General features: G+C 50.0%; 2 protein-coding genes across 7 annotated transcripts; one reads left to right on the top strand and one right to left on the bottom strand.

Annotated features, from left to right (window-relative positions):
• Positions 1–3427: 3427 nt before the first annotated feature.
• TMEM176A (transmembrane protein 176A) lies at positions 3428–6954 on the bottom strand. Its single transcript, XM_025380157.1, has 6 exons — positions 6744–6954; positions 6200–6310; positions 5084–5140; positions 4711–4920; positions 4071–4181; positions 3428–3717 (listed from the first exon to the last, which is right to left on the bottom strand). The coding sequence occupies exons 1-6, from the start codon at positions 6915–6917 to the stop codon at positions 3682–3684; spliced, it is 699 nt and encodes a 232-aa protein (XP_025235942.1). The 5' UTR covers positions 6918–6954; the 3' UTR covers positions 3428–3681.
• A 781-nt stretch (positions 6955–7735) lies between these two features.
• Positions 7736–17387, top strand: TMEM176B (transmembrane protein 176B). Of its 6 annotated transcripts, XM_025380154.1 has the most exons (9): positions 7925–8160; positions 8843–8850; positions 9282–9336; positions 11911–12119; positions 14603–14713; positions 15073–15129; positions 15361–15582; positions 16494–16613; positions 17050–17387. In XM_025380154.1, the coding sequence occupies exons 4-9, from the start codon at positions 11916–11918 to the stop codon at positions 17140–17142; spliced, it is 807 nt and encodes a 268-aa protein (XP_025235939.1). In that variant the 5' UTR covers positions 7925–8160; positions 8843–8850; positions 9282–9336; positions 11911–11915; the 3' UTR covers positions 17143–17387. The 6 variants fall into 6 exon arrangements, with proteins under 6 accessions (XP_025235937.1, XP_025235939.1, XP_025235940.1 ...); XM_025380155.1 differs by lacking the exon at positions 8843–8850; XM_025380153.1 differs by lacking the exon at positions 9282–9336 and having other exon boundaries at positions 7931–8160.
• The last annotated feature ends 287 nt before the right edge of the window (positions 17388–17674 follow it).

The raw sequence follows: 17674 nt of genomic DNA, 5'->3' as shown, positions 1-17674 counted from the left end.
TTCCGGTTTTTAGCATTTTCAGCTTTTCTGCTCTGATTTCTCCCCATCTTTGTGGTTTTATCTACCTTTGGTCTTTGATGTTGGTGACCTACAGATGGGATTGTGGAGTCAGGTCTCTCAGCTGCAGGTCTGTTGGAGTTTGCTGGAGGTCCATTCCAGACCCTGTTTGCCTGATCAGAACAGCAAATATTGCTGCCTGATCCTTCCTCTGGTAGCTTCATCCCAGAGGGGCACCTGCCTGTATGAGGTGTCAGTCGGCCCCTATTGGGAAGTGTCTCCCAGTTAGGCTACACAGGGGTCAGGGACCCACTTGAGGAAGCAGTCTGTCAGTTCTCAGAGCTCAAACGGTGTGCTGGGAGAACCACTGCTCTTTTTGCAGCTGTCAGACAGGGAGGTTTAAGTCTGCAGAAGTTTCTGCTGCCTTTTGTTCAGCTATGCCCTGCCCCCTGACCCCTGGAGGTGGAGTCAACAGAAGTAGCAGGCCTTGCTGAGCTGTGGTGGGTTCCTCCCAGTTCAAGCTTCCCTGGCTGCTTTGTTTACCTACTCAAGCCTCAGCAATGGCGCATGTCCCTCCCCCTGCCAGGCTGCTGCCTTGCAGGTTGATCTCAGACTGCTGTGCTAGCAGTGAGCAAGGCTCTGTGGGTTTGGGACCCTCCTAGCCAGGCATGGGATATCATCTCCTGGTGTGCTGTTTGCTAAGACTGTTGGAAAAGCACAGTATTTAGGCGGGAATGTTCCATTTTTCCAGGCACAGTCTGTCATAGCTTCCCTTGGCTAGGAAAGGAAAATTCCCCGATCCCTCGTGCTTCTCCGGTGAGGCAATGCCCCACCCTGCTTTGGCTCACCCTCTGTCCAACCAGTGGGCTGCACCCACTGTCCAACCAGTCCCAATGAGATGAACCAGGTACCTCAGTTGGAAATGCAGAAATCACACATCTTCTGTGATGATCACACTGGCAATTGCAGACCGGAGCTGTTCCTATCTGGCCATCTTGGAACGCACCGACATTCTTGATTTTTTGATCTTCTGTGTCAAGTTGAGAATTGGCCAATCAAATACTAACAAAACTCTGGTGAGATTTTGATTTGGATTGCACTGAATTTATGCATAAATTTGGAGGGAGATGCCATCTTTACAAAATGGAGTCCTCCCATCTATGAACATGGTATGTGTCTTTTTATTTAATTTAGGTATTCATTAATGTTTTTCAATAAAGTTTTATGATTTTCTTTACCAGTCTTGAGTATCTAGATTTATTTCTAAGTATCTTACAGTGTTGTTGCTACTGTAAACTAAAAAAAATTTTTCCTTAAAAAAAGCCAGCAAGGCATTTACTTTCTGTCGCATAGAGCTGTTCAAAGGTAAGTATCCAGGATTGGTTGGGTGTATTCAATTATGTTGTTGAGGGTCCAGCCTCCTTTGTCTTTTGTATCATTTCCAACTTGTGGCTATTACCTGCTTAGCCACGAGATGGCTCCTCCAGTGCCAGGTATGGAGTCCTGATTCCTGGGAGAAGGCGAGGAAGCAGAAAGCAGAAATTAGGGAAACCAACCAATTCTTTCTGTTCCCAGTGAATTCTCTTGACTTCTCATTGGCTGAGAGTGTGGGTCGTTGCAATCCTCAGTTGCAAGGAAGGCTGGCAGTAGCGACTTAAAAACAAAACAAAACTGGATTTCTGTTAGTAAGGAAGAGAGAATGATGATTGGATTGACCACGAGTGGTCTCTTTGTTTCTAGCAATGCTCTTGAATAGAGCCATACTAATTTGTTTTTTTTCCCCCATCCTTTTGCTATCTTTCTGTACCTTTGCTTTAGTTGTATTTCATGTAAATAGCATATGGATGAGTTTTATAAAAATACAGTCTATGTTTCAAATGGACTATTTTATCCATTTATATTTATTGCACTTACTCATAAACTTAATTTATAATCATCATTTTTTTTTTTGCTTTCTATTTATTTGTGTCACTTTAAAAAATATAGTCATGCAGATCATTTAAGGGCTCAGTTGAAGGTAAATTTTTCCAGGCAGAATTTGCATTTGTTTCTGACAGGTGTCAGGGGTCACTACCATCTTGAGGACCTTTAAATTATTTTCTCAGGGTTTGGCGGCTTATTCAAGGAGTGGGAATTCTATCCCTAAGTCCATGTTAGGGCTGGCTTGTATTCATGAATCTTCATCTGACTCCTATCACCAAGAGTTTACTTGTCATCCCCCTCTATGGAGTGGATTTTTTCGCAATTCTTCTCTGAAAGTGAAGATGTATACTGGGTCCTCCACTGTAACTCTCCAGCTTAAGTGGCTCTAGGCTTCATTTATTGTCTTTCACATAGTTATTAAGTGCAGTTTTGGGTTGCAAGAGGTTGGCAGATGCCCTTAGGGCAGTGTGCAGGAAAGAGTTAACACAGAGAGTCACCCTTTACAAGGTTTTGCTACCCTTGGTTGTCTTCTAGGAATTGGGCTTCTGGAATGTTCCTATGCTGATAAGGTGGTTTTGTGTGCCTGTGTACTAAATTTCACTCTATCAGCTTGCCTAGACTGTACAATGTGATTTCAGGTGGACACCTGCTTTTCCTCTGGGAGTCTGGAATTGCAGTAGCTGTGCAGGTGGAGGGAGTGCCTATGTGGCCAGCTCTCAATAAAAACCCTGGTCTTTGAGTCTTAGGTGGGCTTCCCTGGGCAGAAACACTGCTGTATTACTGTGTAGCCTCTCACTGTGGGAGGATATAGGAAGCCTGTGCCCAGATTCTTCCAGAGTCCACCTAATGTGTTCTTTCCCCACCTTGTGTGTCCTTTTACTATAATATAACTTAGCCATGAACACAACTACATGCTGAGCCCTGTAGGTCCTTCAAGTGGAACACTGAGTATGTGGGTGGTTGTGGGACTAACACAGGCAGATACTGGCTTCCACTCTGAATTCTTGCCCCTACTTCTTCTATAGGCTTTGATGGCCTCCATCTTTTTCTTGGTTCATAGTCATGAATTTAAAAATACATGATTCATATTTTATACAGCAGTTTTAGGATTTTTTATGGATAATTTGTAAGGTTTCTATTTTGTCATATTGTTGGATGTCCTTTCTTTATTGTTGGATGTCCTATCAATGTTATGTTGTCTACTTAATCTTTTCAAACAGACAATAAAAAAAAAAATCTAATTCTTAAATTGCCAAGCATTCACCTTCTTAAATGTTAGTGGTAGGGAGTGGGCTCAGAGTCTCAGCCCCGTTCATCCTTTATTCCTAGGCCTTTGAACCTACAGCCACAGGACCAGCCTCAAAGAGGTTCTAGCTCCAGGGCCAGCAGCTCTAGCCTGAGGCAGGAGGTTGGGGAGCTGTGGGAGGGTGTCTGAGGTTTGCCGTTGGCTCCTTCTCCACTTCCTCCTCCAACCAAGAGAAATTCCCTGGAATAACTAAGCGAGAACCTGGGAACAATAACATGAGAGTTTATTATCACATGACTGCTCAGGAGGGGACATGAAGCGGAGCAGGATGGGGAAGGGATGTAAGGAATGGGCAAGTGCTGCTGGAGCAGGGTTGTGGCCATGGTCATGGCAGCAGGATAACTGGGGATGTTGAAGAGTCTCTTTTCCCCAGTCTGGTTCTTCCAGCAGTCAGATGCAGGGATGTGCAGTGCAGAAGCACCAGGCGCTAATAATCGGGAGAGGCATGGCTAGATTCAGCTCACTTCCAACATCTCCTTCTGGTGTCTTTTCTAAGGGAAAAGGAAAGGCAAGACAATCGTGAGTGGGAAAGAAAGGGCGGAGTCTTTCCTCCAGGGCAGCTTAGCTCTGCAACTACCAGAATCAGCTGCATGGTACCTGATGCAAAGGTATAGCATGGATATGGACTTCCCTGGATTCCTAGGCTCTTTGACTTGGGGGCCACTTGGTTGGGGATAGGGGCTTTCCGGGCTGGGCCACCACTGGGTAGAAAGACAGGCATGATAATAGTTGGGACTTGAGTCATGAGCCCCTTTTTCCTCCCCAAACTGTCCACTGTCCATTCCTGTCTCCTTTGAGCAGCTCCACTGCCCCAAACACACAGGCACACACTTTAGGGACTCACCCCTTTGGTTGGGAACTTTCTCCAGCAGTACAGCCACAGAGGGGCCAGAGATGCCAGAAACAGCAGAATCCAGACACCCAAGAGCATGGCATGAAGGGTACGGATTAAGGCCTGGGGACAGAGGGCCAAGGCCATAAGCACCAGGATGACAACTGCCTTCCTGCTCTGTCCTCATGCTCCTTGTTGACCTGGGAAAATCTCTACCCCTTTATCTTCAAGTTTGTGGCTTCTGGAGGGGAAGTCAATGCATTTAGTGTGCAGAATGCAGCTGGAAACCCCTCACATTGGGCCTGCGTCCTCATTCACACAGTGACAGGTTTGGGCTATGATATGATTCCCTGATAACCTCCAAGACTTCAGAGGATCAAGGGAAACCATGCATTTAACACCTTTGCAGCACTTTGCACACTTGCTATATTGGTTCACTTATTATTATTTTAATGCTTGTATTGCCCACTAGTCTGTAATACCCTACAGGAGCCATTTCTGTTTTGTCTGATGCTTTGTCCTTGGTGACAATACTCAAGCTTGGTGCAGAATAGGTAACAGCTATTTCTGGTGGAGAAGCTGACTCTTGCCCCTCGCCTGGCCTGGCTATCCCTGCCCCACCTGCTGCTGCACCTTCCCCTTGGCCACCTACCTTTAGCATGTACAGGAAGGAGGTACACAGGTGTAGCCTTCTGACTTCTTCTGGACTGTCAGTGGGGGCTGGGGTGATCCAGCCACTCGAGGTGGAGATGTGGCAGATACTGTCGTAATAATAGCCATATCGGAAATCTTCATTCCAAAGTTTGAGGGCAGCGATGGCTGTGAAGAAGGCTGCTAGCGCTAGCAGAGTCCTCAGCAGGGCCTGGGGAGGAAGGAGGCAGAGAGAAATCTTCATGTTTCAGTCTCTCCCAGAGTCCAATCGGGGGAAAATAGGGCAAGGCTCAGAGAAGCCTGCAACAGGGCAGGAGATTGGGGTGGCCTCCAGCCTGAACCTGGTCCCCTCCCATGCCCTTCCCTGAACTTACCCAGTAGGTACCACCCTGTTTCTCATAAATGAAGGCAGTAGCTCCAGCTAGCACAGCCTGGGGAGAGATTGAGCCAGGAGCAGGCTTAGCACAGGAAATGCAAGTCCCCTCCGACGAGACAGCCTCCATGCAGCAGGCCCTTCCCTAGCACACTCAGCTTGGGCGGGAGGTTTCATGCTAAGCTTTAGTACCCATGGTAAGATAACTGCTGAGAGGGTGGAGCCCGATCCAACTCCTGAGGCTACAGAAGGCCCTGCTTTAGTGACACCTAAGAGCTGTGGTCAAACCAGGTGTGAGCTCCTAAACCTTCCTTTTTAAACAACACCAAGTGCTTTATGAAAGTTCCAGGGATGGTGGGATCTTGTGGATAACAGTCATAGGGTGTTGCAGAAGCTCTCAATAAAGGATGAGTCTATACAGAGTGGGCACTATTAGGTTTAGAAGCCTGTCCTAACAGTGCCCAATGATCCACTCAGCTGAGCTTGAAGAACAGGAAATCTAGTATATCCCAGTGGACAGGTGGACCTGAATCCTGTTTGGCTAATTCTGTAACTAATCTGGGTATTTTGCCATGGGGTGGGTGAAGGTGATTACTCTTGGCTTCTCTCAGTAAATACAAGTGTTTTACTGCTATTCTGAGGGTGTAGGTACCATGACCAGCCTACCCAGCTCCTGTGCAAACTGCACACACCCATCTATGGACAATTCCTGGGTTCCCATTGTGTGCAGGGCCTGTGTAGGACAATGGGAATAACCAGGGGGTGATGCTTCCTGGGGGATCACATACTATCCGGCACGGTCTGCCTCCCCCATCTCAACGCAAGTATCCAGAGATGAGCAGGTCCTTAGATCCTTAGTTGACATTAACTGTTGAAGGCAGGAGAGGCGGCCAGCCTGGTAGGAGCAGCACTGGGCAGGGTATGGGAGAGCAGTGTGACTAGGACATGCCACTACTGCCCTCAGCTGTTTGCTCATCTGAACAGGCAGGGAATGGGCCTAGATAATCAGATCTTTCCGACTGCCAGCATTCTGTGGCCCCATGTTGGAGGAAGGCAATCAGGACAGCAAGGCTCCACACTTCTCACAGGCAGTCAAGCACTGTCCTGCTCTACTCACCACAGCCCCTGTCCAGATGGCAGCTCCCGAGGTGACCAGGAGGGTATAGTCGCGGATGTAGAAAAATCCTCCCAGGACTGCACTCAAGATCCCCAGCACAATCTGCATCACCTGAAAGACAAAGGACCCAAGATCCCAGCTCCGAGGTGGAGCCGCCACTGCAGGGATTAACCGCTAAAACCCCAAAAAGAGAGAGAGAGAGAGAGGAGAAGAGAAAGGAGAAGAGGAAGAGGAGGAGAAAGAAGAAGAGGAAGGAGGGGGAGAAAAAAGAGAAAGGGAGGAGAGCCGGCCCATCCTGAGTTTGGCCGAGAGGAAAGGGCTCCACTGATGGGGACTCCGCACAGTCGGTGGCTCCTCCACACCCGTTCAGCCCAGAGCCTCCCCTTCCCAGGCTCTTATTGAAAATGCCAGAGAATCACATTCCTAAGTAAGAAGACACAACTGGCTCGGTGTCCTGTTGAGAGGGAGGCTGGCAGAGAGTGCTGCTGCGGCAGGAGGTGGGGAGTCCCTCCTGCCACCCCACGAGGCAGGCCATCACACTCACCCACGAGGCCACCAGCAGCCGGCTGCTGCCCCTGGCCTGGGTGGTCCGGGGCTGCAGTGCAGAGCAGCAGGTCAGCAGGAGCTTGGCCAGGGCAGACTCCTGGTGGATGTGCACATCGACGTGGGTGGGTTGTGGGGCCTCCAGGGCCATCTCATTACTGTCGGCTGTCTCCATTGTCAGGGACACCGTGTGTGAAGAAGGCAGCACCAGGGAGGAAGGGCTGTCAGAAGATTTTCGCAGATTTCACTGGAGCTGGGGAAGTCAGGGACCAGTGGGTCACCGAATGAATGGCTGTCCTGGTCACAGAGCCGCACCCCTGCCCCCTCAGGAGGGGAGTGTGTGTAGCAGAGGGGGCTGCTGATCATGCTGGGGCTGCTGCGACCGCTGAGCCTGCGGGAACCTCACCTTTCGCCCCAGATCTGCTCTGTCCCCCGCATCCTCCTCCCAGGGCCCAGGCGTCTAGGTCAAGCAGCGCCCCACGCCCCCACCCCTCACCCCCTCCACCTGGGCTCTTCCTGAGGTCTCCCCTCCACGGTCTGCAGGCTCTGAGACAGGACCGAGCCCTTGGCTGCCTGTGGAGCTCCTGTGGCAGCAGCCGCGCCCTGGCTAGGCTCCGGATACCCCCCTGCCCCCGCCACCGCCGACCTCCAGCTCCACAGACCGTTGCTCACGCCCGACGGGTTCACGCAGGGGCCGCGGGGCAGTGCGGAGAGAGGTCAAAAGCGGGGGCCGCACCTGGCCTCCTCCGCAGTCCCCTCCCTGCAGTCTCATCCCTGGGTGGGGGTCCCTCCTACGCCCCTCCAGCTGTGCGGAGGCACCTTGGGGCGCGTGCGGAAGGAGTCCCGGGGGCAGCCAGGAGTGGGGCGCTGCCTCACCTGCGCTCCTCGGGACCTGCGGGCAGGCAGCGGGAGGGCTGGGGCGCCGGCTGGGGCGCCGCCTGGAGAAGTGGGTTGAAAATTGGAGGTGGAGGCGGGGGTGGAGGCGGGGGTGGGGTTGAACTTCAGCCCCTCGGGTTCACGGCAGGCTGCAGGGCCTGGGGTCCGTCTGGGGTTCTCCCGCTGCGCGAGGGTCACTGGGCTCTGGGGAGCTGGGAGCGTGCGCGGGCGGACGGCTCTGGGAAAGCCCGTGGGGTGGTCCTCGCCTCCAGCTCTGCCCAGCCAGGGCCGGCGTGCGAATGTGGGCGAGTGGGAGCGCAGGGGTCGCGCGGGGGCTCGGCCTTCTCCCGCCAGGTCCGCTCCTCCGGGCGGAACCCCCCTGCCGGACCCCGGGGCCCGCAGCTGGTTTCGGGAAACTGCGCAGCCTGGGCGGGGCCTCAGCCCCCACCCCTGCATCTGCCATCTCCGCCCTCCCGTCGCTCCCCTGCTCGGGGTCAGCTCCTGTCCGCTCTGCTACGCTGCCGGCTCCCGGAGGACGGCAGGTGAGGCAGGGACCCCGCGGGCCGGGAGACCCTCTTGCCGCAGGACCCTCTGTCACGAGGAGTCCCCAGGGCCATGCCCCCACCCCGTCCCGTCCACAAGACATCTTTCTTCCTCCATCCTGGTTTCCAGGAGAACTCGCGTAGGAGGGAGGGACAGCTGGGTGCAGGTGTTTCTCCCCAGGAAAACGGCTGGAGAGCAGGAGGAGAGGCTTGGGGCTGGCGCGTCCCCTGCACTTTCCGCCACCCGCACGCCTGGACCCTGGCTGGAGCCCTACGGTGGGGTGGCTCCTGGGACGGGGCCAGGGCGTGGCGGGGCTGCCGGACGCTTTCCCCAGTCCCGGGGCACGGGAGGAGCTGGACAGAGGAAAGCGTTCGGGGCAGCCGGGAAGAGCCCACCACCTACCAGGCGTCGGGCGGCCGACAGGGGGAATCTCTGTGGTGCCAGCCTGGTTCAGATCCGACTCCTCAGGAGGGGGCGAGGCAGATCTAGGGGTTGGCGTGGGGTGGGGGAAGCAGTGGTCCTGGGGGCCCGGAGATAGCTGGAACCTGAGGTGCACTCAGGGCGAGGCCTGGGCCCTCAAGGGAAGGTCTGGCTGGAATCTGGGGCTGGGCTTCGTTTTGTGGGAAGCAGTCTGATGTGCATGTGCGGAATTGTCTAACTCCTGTCGTTTCTAACCCCAAGGAGGCCAGGTGGGTGAAAGAGTGAAAGTGCTTTGAAAAGTAGGTAGAGGACGAATGGCAGGTGTTATTAGAATTGTTAATATTATTTGATGTAAACTGTGATACTTAGCCAGGATGTCCATTAGAATTACCTAGGCAGGATTTATTTTAGAGCCAGGCAAGCTGATTCTAAAGTGCATGTGGAAAAGTAATCTAGCAAAAGTAGCCATGACAATTCTGAAAGAAAAACCACACGAGGGGATTGTGAAACAGCCCAATTAGCATTAAGCTCCAGGTTAAAATTGTGGTAATGATGCCTAGCCCATGAGACATGCCAATGGGCAGAATATAAGGCCTAGAATAGGCCTACATTCCTAGGGGAACTTCGTTTCTGCTCAGGAGAGAATTTTAAATCACTGAGAAAAAGAGGATGTATTCCACAAATGGAACGTATCTTTCAGAAGTTAAACATCGAATGACAGCAACAGAACTTGGATCCGTGTCCCAACGGCCAAAGTTGGTCACGCAGCTCCCAAATTCCAGATGGTCAACATTTAAAAGTTACAACTGAAAGCATAAAGCCATTTAGAAGAAAATGTGGAAGATTATTTTATAATCTTGAAACGGGGAAGTCCTTTAAAAGTCTAAGAGCTAGACACCGTAAATAGAATGAAATAGAATATGGATTGTATGAAAATACAAGCAAGGTCAAAAAATAAACTACAAATTGTAAAGAAACATTTGAAACTTATATCACAAATGGTAATTTTGTGAATAGATAAAGAACTTCCATAGAAAAAAATCAAAACGAAACAAGGACATAGGATGTGAATAGAGAGCTCACAAAAGAAGAAACAAAAATGCCCCTTAACGTATGAAAAAACAATCAACCTCACTCATAATAAGAGAACTATGGGCCAGGCGTGGTCCTGGTGGCTCACACCTGTAATTGCAGCACTTTGGGAGGCTGAGGTGGGAGGATTGCTTGAGTCCAGGAATTTGAGACCACCCTGGGCAACAAAGCAACACCCCATCTCTCTCTCTAAAATATAAAAGAGAACTGGCCAGGCGCGGTGGCTCACACCTGTAATTGCAGCACTTTGGGAGGCCGAGGTGGGTGGATCAGGAGGTCAGGGGATCGAGATCATCCTGGCTAACACAGTGAAACCCCGCTTCTACTAAAAATACAAAAAATTAGCTGGGCTTGGTGGTGGGCGCCTGTAGTCCCACTTACTCGGGAGGCTGAGGCAGGAGAATGGCGTGAACACGGGAGGTGGAGCTGGCAGTAAGCCGAGATCGCTCTGCTGCACTCCAGCCTGGGCGACAGAGTGAGACTCCATCTCGAAAAAATAAAATAAAAAAAATAAAAATAAATAATAATAAAAGAGAACCATGGATTAAAAATATATGCAAATCGTTACAGAAAGCAAGTTAGTGGTTGCTCATGGCCAGTGGTTGGGGTTATTTCCTGAGAAGGGGCTTTAGGGAACGTGTTGCAGTGTAGGAATGTCCTATATCTTGATTGTAGCTGTAATTGCACAAACGTATAAATTTGTCAAAACTCATTGAGATATACATTTAAAATGAAACATTTTATCACATAAAATTGATTAAAATCAATGCATTTTTCACCATATAAAAGGAAAAGGATAAAAGAGTTTGCCTCCTGCGTGTGAATTGCTACCACCTCCATGGAGGGTAACTGACAATATCTTCTAAAATTGCAAATGCGCATTCCAGTTGCCCTGCCAATTCCACATTGTCTGTAATGGAAAAGGATTGGAAATAACCTAAATGTCTGCCAATAGGGAACTACTTAAATAAATTATAAGAAATTCATACTCTTGAAATATATGCAGTTACACAAGTGAGTGAAGAAGCTTTTGTGAAAGTTGTCAGAATCATAATCGAGTCACTTGTGTTAAAAAAAATCTGAAAATTAGAGCCTGAGAAAGCCCACAAGGCAGGGTTCTCTTGCGTAAACACCTGGTAACAAAAATCGTCACAAAGGACTCTGTAAAATGACAACCTTACACAAAAAAATACTTCTGTGAGGACATCCACCAGCAACTGCCTGTCTAACCCTGGACAGGTGTCACCCTTGTTATTGATCCTTGTAGCCAAGGATGATCATCTCAAAGTGATTATGTAAGTCTCCCCATTTTTCCTTTAAAAACCTTTGTCTTCTTTTACCTGCCTGAATGTGCACACGATTTACTATGGTAAGCATATTCTCGTTGTAATGCCCTATTCCAGAATAAATCTCATTTTCTTTTGGAGAACCTCTCTCTGTTATTTAGGTTGACGCTTTTTATGGACTCATGTAGGGTTATTCTAAAAACATATGATCATGTGAACACAGCGTCATGCAAATCAGTGTGTATAGTGTGCTGCTATTTGTGAGGAAAGGGGGGAGAAATACTTTTTCACACTTTGGTATGCAAAAATGTCATGGTAGGATTTATAAGAAACCGATCATATTACTTTCCATCTGCAAGGCAAATAGGTGGTTGAGGGAAAAAGATGAGAGATAAGGTTTTAAAGGTATATATAGCCTTTGGTATCTCTTAACATTTTTATGTGTAAAGTATTTTGTGTAAAGATATATATACAGATATACTAAGTCACTAATCACTGAGGTCACTGTGACATTGATATCTGCATTGGGAAGACCTTTTGGATCTTGACAAAGACACTGTTTTTTTTTTTTTTAGGATGGAGTCTCACTCTGTTACCCAGGCTGGAGTGCAGTGGCAAGATCTCAGCTCACTACAACCTCAGCCTCCCGGGTTCAAGTGATACTCCTGCCTCAGCTTCCTGAGTAGCTGGGACTACAGGTGCACACCACCATGCGAATTTTTGTATTTCTAGTAGAGAAGGGGTTTACCACATTGGCCAGGCTGGTCTTGAACTCCTGACCTCAGGTAATCCACCCACCTCAGCCTCCCAAAGTGCTGGGATTACAGGCGTGAGCCATTGTGCCCATCTGGGATCTTGACAAAGACACTATTTATCTCCTTTCACCTGTGCTGTGTATTTTTCCCTCACCTAGTTCCCAGACCTCACTTCTGTATGTCTTCTCCCTGACAGGCAGGATGACCCAAAACACGGTGATTGTGAATGGAGTTGCTGTGGCCTCTACGCCATCCCAGCCCTCCCACATCAACGTCCACATCCACCAGGAGTCAACTTTGACACAACTGCTGAAAGCTGGAAGTTCTCTGAAGAAATTTCTTTTTCACCCTGGCGACACTGTGCCTTCCACAGCCAGGATTGGTTATGAGCAGCTGGCTCTAGGGGTAAGACTGGGCTGGTGCAGGATAGGGGGGCACATTAACGAGGTGATGAGGTCAATTAAAATATGGAACCAAATCTTCAAAATTAAAACATTTTATTTGGGAGCAGATAATTGCAATTTGGGGCATACACACAGACCAGGTGGTCTCCAGTACTTCTTTGGAACAAAGAGAAGGTTAAAGGTTTATAAAAAGGAGAAATGTTACATATTGCCCTTCAAGAAAGATCATAGGTTTTGGGGAGCTGGCGAGCTCTGATGGGTGAGCGATGGTATGGGTAAAACGAATCGTAGAGTTGTAGCAAGGTCAGAAGCTGTAGATAAAGCTGGTTTCAGGTTGCAACAGGCAGCTTCAGCAGCCTGATTTGTAGAGAATTACATTTTGGGAGCAACATTTTGTGCCCCTAGTGCTTTTTGCCCCTGGCCACTCGACTCTGTTTTAGTTGAGTGTGACAAGAATGACCCCATTTATAGGCTCAGCTTTCACAATGGAAACTCTCCTTCTTCAATAGGATGCAAAAAAGGAAAGTGGGTTGAATTTCCATGAGAGGGACATGAGAAATCACTATTTGTATCTCATCCTGTATAGGAAAAAGTTGTAAGTATCCCCACAGAAATTTGGATGAAAAGAAATAATCGACCTCCTCTTTGGTGCAGAGGAGTTGGTCCCAGCCAGAGGTGGGGCAACAGGAAGAAGAATCTAGAGGCTGTTAATTCAGTTTCATTGACCCAACATGGACTGAGAGCCTACAGGTGCAAGGCAATGTGTTCAGCACTTCAGGCCAAACTACAGAGAGAATCCCTGGGCTATATCTAAAAGTGCTCAGTGACCATCAGAAGAAACAGCAGCTACACTAATGACTGGAACTAAAGGTAGATCAGGCGAGGGAGAAGCACATCTGACATCCTTGAGGGCAGGAGAACCCTGAATGGAGAAGGAATAGGTACAGACAGAGGTGGAAGATGGACAAAAAAGAATTCCAGGTTAAAGAATGACAGAAGCAAAGGCAAAGAAGCAGGAAGGCATAGGGCAAGTTCTATAATGGTTAAGAGTAAAGAAAATGGGCTTCCAGAATGGGTGATTTGGGGCCATGTTGCTGAGAACCTTGAAAGACCAGGGGTAGAGTCTGTCCTGGATCAGTTTGGCAGTGAGAAGACTGTGGATGGATTCTGAGCAGGAACCTGCCTCAGAGTCAGGAGGCATCCAGGTGAGAAGGATCGAGGGTCTGCACTTGCATAATCATAGCAGGAATGGTGAGGAGACAAAGGAGTCCCTGTCCTTCGCAGACCTCCATGGCATGGGAGTGAAGGGATGTGGGGGATAAGGGAAGAGAGGCATCCACAGCATACAGAGGGTTGAAGTGTGGGTGACCAGGAGATCAGAGCCCTGAAAGTCAGGAGGAGCAGACATTTGAGAGATGTGTGTGTGTGGTAGCAGGCGGGGTGTGGGATTTGGATGTGACAAATCTGAGATGCCGGTAGGATGCGCAGGTGGTTCGAGAGACGTGTGTGTGTGTGTGTGTGTGTGTGTGTGTGTGTGTGGTAGTTGGTGGGGGGTGTGGGATTTGGATGTGACAAATCTGAGATGCCGGTAGGATGTGCAGGTGGTTCGAGAGACGTGTGTGTGTGTGTGTGTGTGTGGTAGTTGGTGGGGGGTGTGGGATTTGGATGTGACAAATTCGAGATGCCAGTAGGATGTGCAGGTGGTGACAGTTGGGTTTTCCAGGAAGAAGAGGAATTCTCTTCTGAGTTGGAGTTGGGTGTGTGAATGGGTTTTTGGGGTATGACACCTATGGAATGAAAAGAGGGGGAGCAGGATTGGGTAGGAGGAACCATAAGGCTGCAATGCAGACTCTGCCAGGCCAGTGGGGAGTTTCCAGGCAAAGGCTGCCCACTGCAGGAGTTCCATACTGGGTGGAGATGGCCTTTGAGCCACTGTCTTGCTTAGTCATTGGCTGGGGGGGCCCTCCTCAGCATGTGTCTTCAGCTTGAAAAATTAGGGTGACCCTCAAGGAGCTGACAACTATAGGCTGTCAGCAATCAAACAAGCCCTTTCTTGAAGGGGGTCTTAGCAGCACATCTTTGTGTCTGCCACAGAGCCCTCAAGAGTGTGTGTTTGGATCTGAAGAGAAAGGATAGGCCAGAAGCTCAGGTCAGGCTGGGGATTTGGATGGGACAATGGGACCTCTGAAGGAGAATAGGGGGAAAAAGTGGGAATCTTCAGTGGGATGAGAAAGTGTTGAAGTTGGGGAAAAGTGATGAAGGATAAATAGCCAAGCCTATGAAAAAGGTGAGGGGAGACCCAGGCCAGTGCTGCTTCATGGATTTTTAAGGAGACAGAACCTTCCAGAATCAGAGCTGTAGAGAGGTTAAGGCAGAGGAAAAGGAGAGGAGAGCCACCTAGATAGGAGCCAGGCAGCTGCTCCCAGGGCAGCTGGGACACGTGGGCTCACAGGAAGGGGTCCGGTTTCTCATTCTGTCTTGCAGGTGACTCAGATATTGCTGGGGGTTGTGAGTTGTGCTCTTGGAGTGTGTTTCTGCTTGGGGCCCTGGACTGTGCTGTGTGCCTCAGGCTGTGCCTTCTGGGCGGGGTCTGTGGTGAGTAAGGAACAGGCTGTGAGCCCGGAGGGAGGCAAGTTGTGATGGGCAAGAAGGTGCTTATAGATCTGGGTTGGGGCTCTGGGGAAGCAACCAAAGCCTCTGGGGCCAAATGGCCTTTGGCCATGAGGAAGCTGCCCTAGGGTGTAGCTGAGACCCTGTCACTTCTCTTTTTCTCTTGAAGACAGGTGGGAGAGGTGGGGCAGGTGTAGGTGGAGTCCTGTCTCTGTGTCAGAGTTCTTTGTCTTTCCCTGGGATCCTGCTTCACATTGGCTGTTCTGGGAACTGCTGGTGGGAGGGTGATGATAGACCAATTCAGAAGAGTAAACTGGAGGCCTTTTTCTGGTGTCTCTTTTCAGGCGATCGCAGCAGGAGCTGGGGCCATTGTCCATGAGAAGCACCCGGGCAAACTTGCTGTGAGTCTTGGACACCCTTTCTCCTCCACCTTGTTCACTGACCCACTCCTGAGTTCTGCTCCATTACCTGTCTTCTACCCTTTGGTTGCCAATATCTTGGGGTCTTTCTTGGAGAGGAGGAGAGGGTTTCCTGGACAGGGGCTGGGGAAGAGGAGATGGCTTTGAGGCAGGGACCTCATGACTCTTCCACTGATTGAAGGAGCCTGTGTCTTGACCCTCTTTCTCTTCCAGGGCTATGTATCCATCCTGCTCACCCTGGCAGGCTTTGCTACAGCTGTGGCTGCTGTTGTCCTCTGCGTGAATAGCTTCATCTGGCAAACTGAACCCTTTTTATACATTGACACCGTGTGTGATCCCTCGGACGTCGTCATCCCTACCACTGGGTACAGATGGCAAAGTCAAGAGAACCAATGGCAGAAGGAGGAGTGTAGAGCTTACATGCAGATGCTGAGGGTGAGCAGGAGGAGTCCAGTCTTTGGGGACCCGTCACAGCTCTTTGTTCCCAGGGAGCTGGGGGCGCTGGAGGAGAGAGATGTAGGCTTTTTAAGCTTGGACCTCATGCTGAGTCTTTCATTCAGGAGGTTTTAATGTAAGCTGCAGACATTTCTCAGACCTCATGATATGAAGATCCTCTGAATCAAAGGGGATGAGGAACAAAGAGGAGACATTTCAGAGAGGAGATAGTGGGCCACTCTTCTGGCTTTTCTGGTGTGTCGGTATCCCAGTTTTCCATTACTGAATTAAAAACCACCCCAAAATGTAGTGGCTTAAAATTACAACTTATTATTTCTCACGGTGCTGTGAGTTGGCTGGATTCAGACGAGCCATCCTCACTCACGGGTTTTCTCATGCAGTTACAGTCAGATGGGGGGGAAGTTATCCAAGTGCTCGCCGAGGCTGGGGGTCTGAGATGATGCAGCTGCATGGTCCAGAGTTCAGTGGGGGCTGTCAGCAAGAGCCAGCGATCGCTTCTCCACGTGGCTTGGGCTTCTCATAGCACAGAAACTGGATTCCAATGGGGAGCACCCTAGTTGCAAGCATTTCAGGAGACAGAAAGTAGAAGCTGCCAGACCAGCTAAGGGCTACCCTGTCACTGGATAGTGTCACTTTCACTGTGGCCAAAGCAGTCCTAGGCCCTTCCAGATTCTAGGGATTGAAGGAATAGTTTCCACTTCTTGACAGGGAGTGATAAGGTCACTCTGCAGACAAGCCAGTGGGATGGAAGCTGTGGCTGGAAACACAGTCAGCTGTGGTGGGAGCAGCAAGCTGGATAGAGTCAGTGCCTGGGTGGGTGGAGAGGGTAGTGATGTGGCAGCATTGGAGTAGCTGATACCTGACTATCTTTGTTTTTCCCTTATCTCCAGAAGTTGTTCACAGCAATCTGTGCCCTGTTCCTGGCTGTCTGTGTCTTGAAAGTCATTGTGTCCTTGGCTTCCTTGGGAGTGAATCTTGGAAACTTGTGTGGCCAGAGCTCCCAGCCCCTGGTGAGTTGTCGGGCAGGGGCCGCTGGACAGTGTGAGTCTGGGTGGTGAGTAGGAGTGCAGGTAGGAGTGCAGGGTCAGGGGCACCCGAACCTGAGGCTTGGCTGGTCCCCCTCAGCTTCTTTCCATATGCAACTCTCCCCTTTGCTGTCGGGGAATGTGGCCATCACCATGGTCCTGGGCCAACCCTCGCTGCCCTGTGCCTCTCTGCGCCCTCCTCTGCTCTGATCTCCCCACTCTCCCCTCTGCCCTGTCCCACGTGTTCGTCCCACTCCCCTTCCTCTGTCACCTTGTTTTTTTTTTTTTGCCTAATCTGTGTTTCCTGTCACCTTTTCCTTTCCCTCCTCCTTTCCTCTTTCTGCTTTCTGAGTTCTATGATGCTAACTCTGCCTGCATCCTTTTCCCCGAAGGATTTCTTTTTTCTTTTTTTTTTTTCCAGAATGAGGAAGGATCAGAGAAGAGACTACTGGGGGAGAATTCGGTGCCCCCCTCACCCTCTAGGGAGCAGACCTCCACTGTCATTGTCCTGTGAGCCGCCAGAGACCCCACCGGGATGCCCGCATGTCTCTGTCTGGGGCAGCCCAGGGGCCCCACTCCTGGCTCCTCATACTCGCCTCCCCTATGGCCGCTGTCCAGATCCTCCTCCTTTCTTGTCCCCACATCAGCACCTGCTGTTCCTGCTCCGGGGTTCTCAAGTCCATGAACAGATATTGTTGCATTTTCCACAATGCTGATTAAACATAATAAACAATCCAGAAAAACAATTTTGCCCAGAAAGATATGGTTTCTCTTTGTTTATACACCTTGTGCGCCGTGAAAGGCCTTTCTTTGTGTCGCTATGTATGAGGTTAAATGGGAGCTGACTTATCCCATTTAGACTGTCCCAAGAAGACTAAATTTAATTATGTTCTGCTCTACATCCCAGGTGGCAAAACCCCTTTTTATGATTTTATTCAATTCAGTGTAAAGTGGAAGGAAGTCTAGTGGGCCTAGAATCTTCTTACCTGCTGAGATTGTCTGGGCTCCGACGACCTCAGCCTGTAGACTTGAGAGAACTGTGTGGA

This window comes from Theropithecus gelada, chromosome 3, assembly GCF_003255815.1.
Source record: "Theropithecus gelada isolate Dixy chromosome 3, Tgel_1.0, whole genome shotgun sequence".
Taxonomy (NCBI): Eukaryota; Metazoa; Chordata; class Mammalia; order Primates; family Cercopithecidae; genus Theropithecus; species Theropithecus gelada.
The sequence above is the reverse complement of the archived record's forward strand: the minus strand, read 5'-3'. Positions and strand labels throughout refer to the sequence as shown.

Excerpts from the sequence above, each read along its gene's own strand:
- TMEM176A (XM_025380157.1), bottom strand. The coding sequence starts at position 6,917 with ATGGAGACAGCCGACAGTAATGAGATGGCCCTGGAGGCCCCACAACCC. Across the intron at positions 6,311-6,743 it reads GGCTGCTGGTGGCCTCGTGG|GTGATGCAGATTGTGCTGGG; the intron begins GTGAGTGTGATG and ends TTTGTCTTTCAG. Across the intron at positions 3,718-4,070 it reads GAAAGTTCCCAACCAAAGGG|AAAAGACACCAGAAGGAGAT; the intron begins GTGAGTCCCTAA and ends CTTTTCCCTTAG.
- TMEM176B (XM_025380151.1), top strand. The coding sequence starts at position 9,296 with ATGACAGCAACAGAACTTGGATCCGTGTCCCAACGGCCAAA. Across the intron at positions 12,120-14,602 it reads ATGAGCAGCTGGCTCTAGGG|GTGACTCAGATATTGCTGGG; the intron begins GTAAGACTGGGC and ends TCTGTCTTGCAG. Across the intron at positions 16,614-17,049 it reads GCCAGAGCTCCCAGCCCCTG|AATGAGGAAGGATCAGAGAA; the intron begins GTGAGTTGTCGG and ends TTTTTTTTCCAG.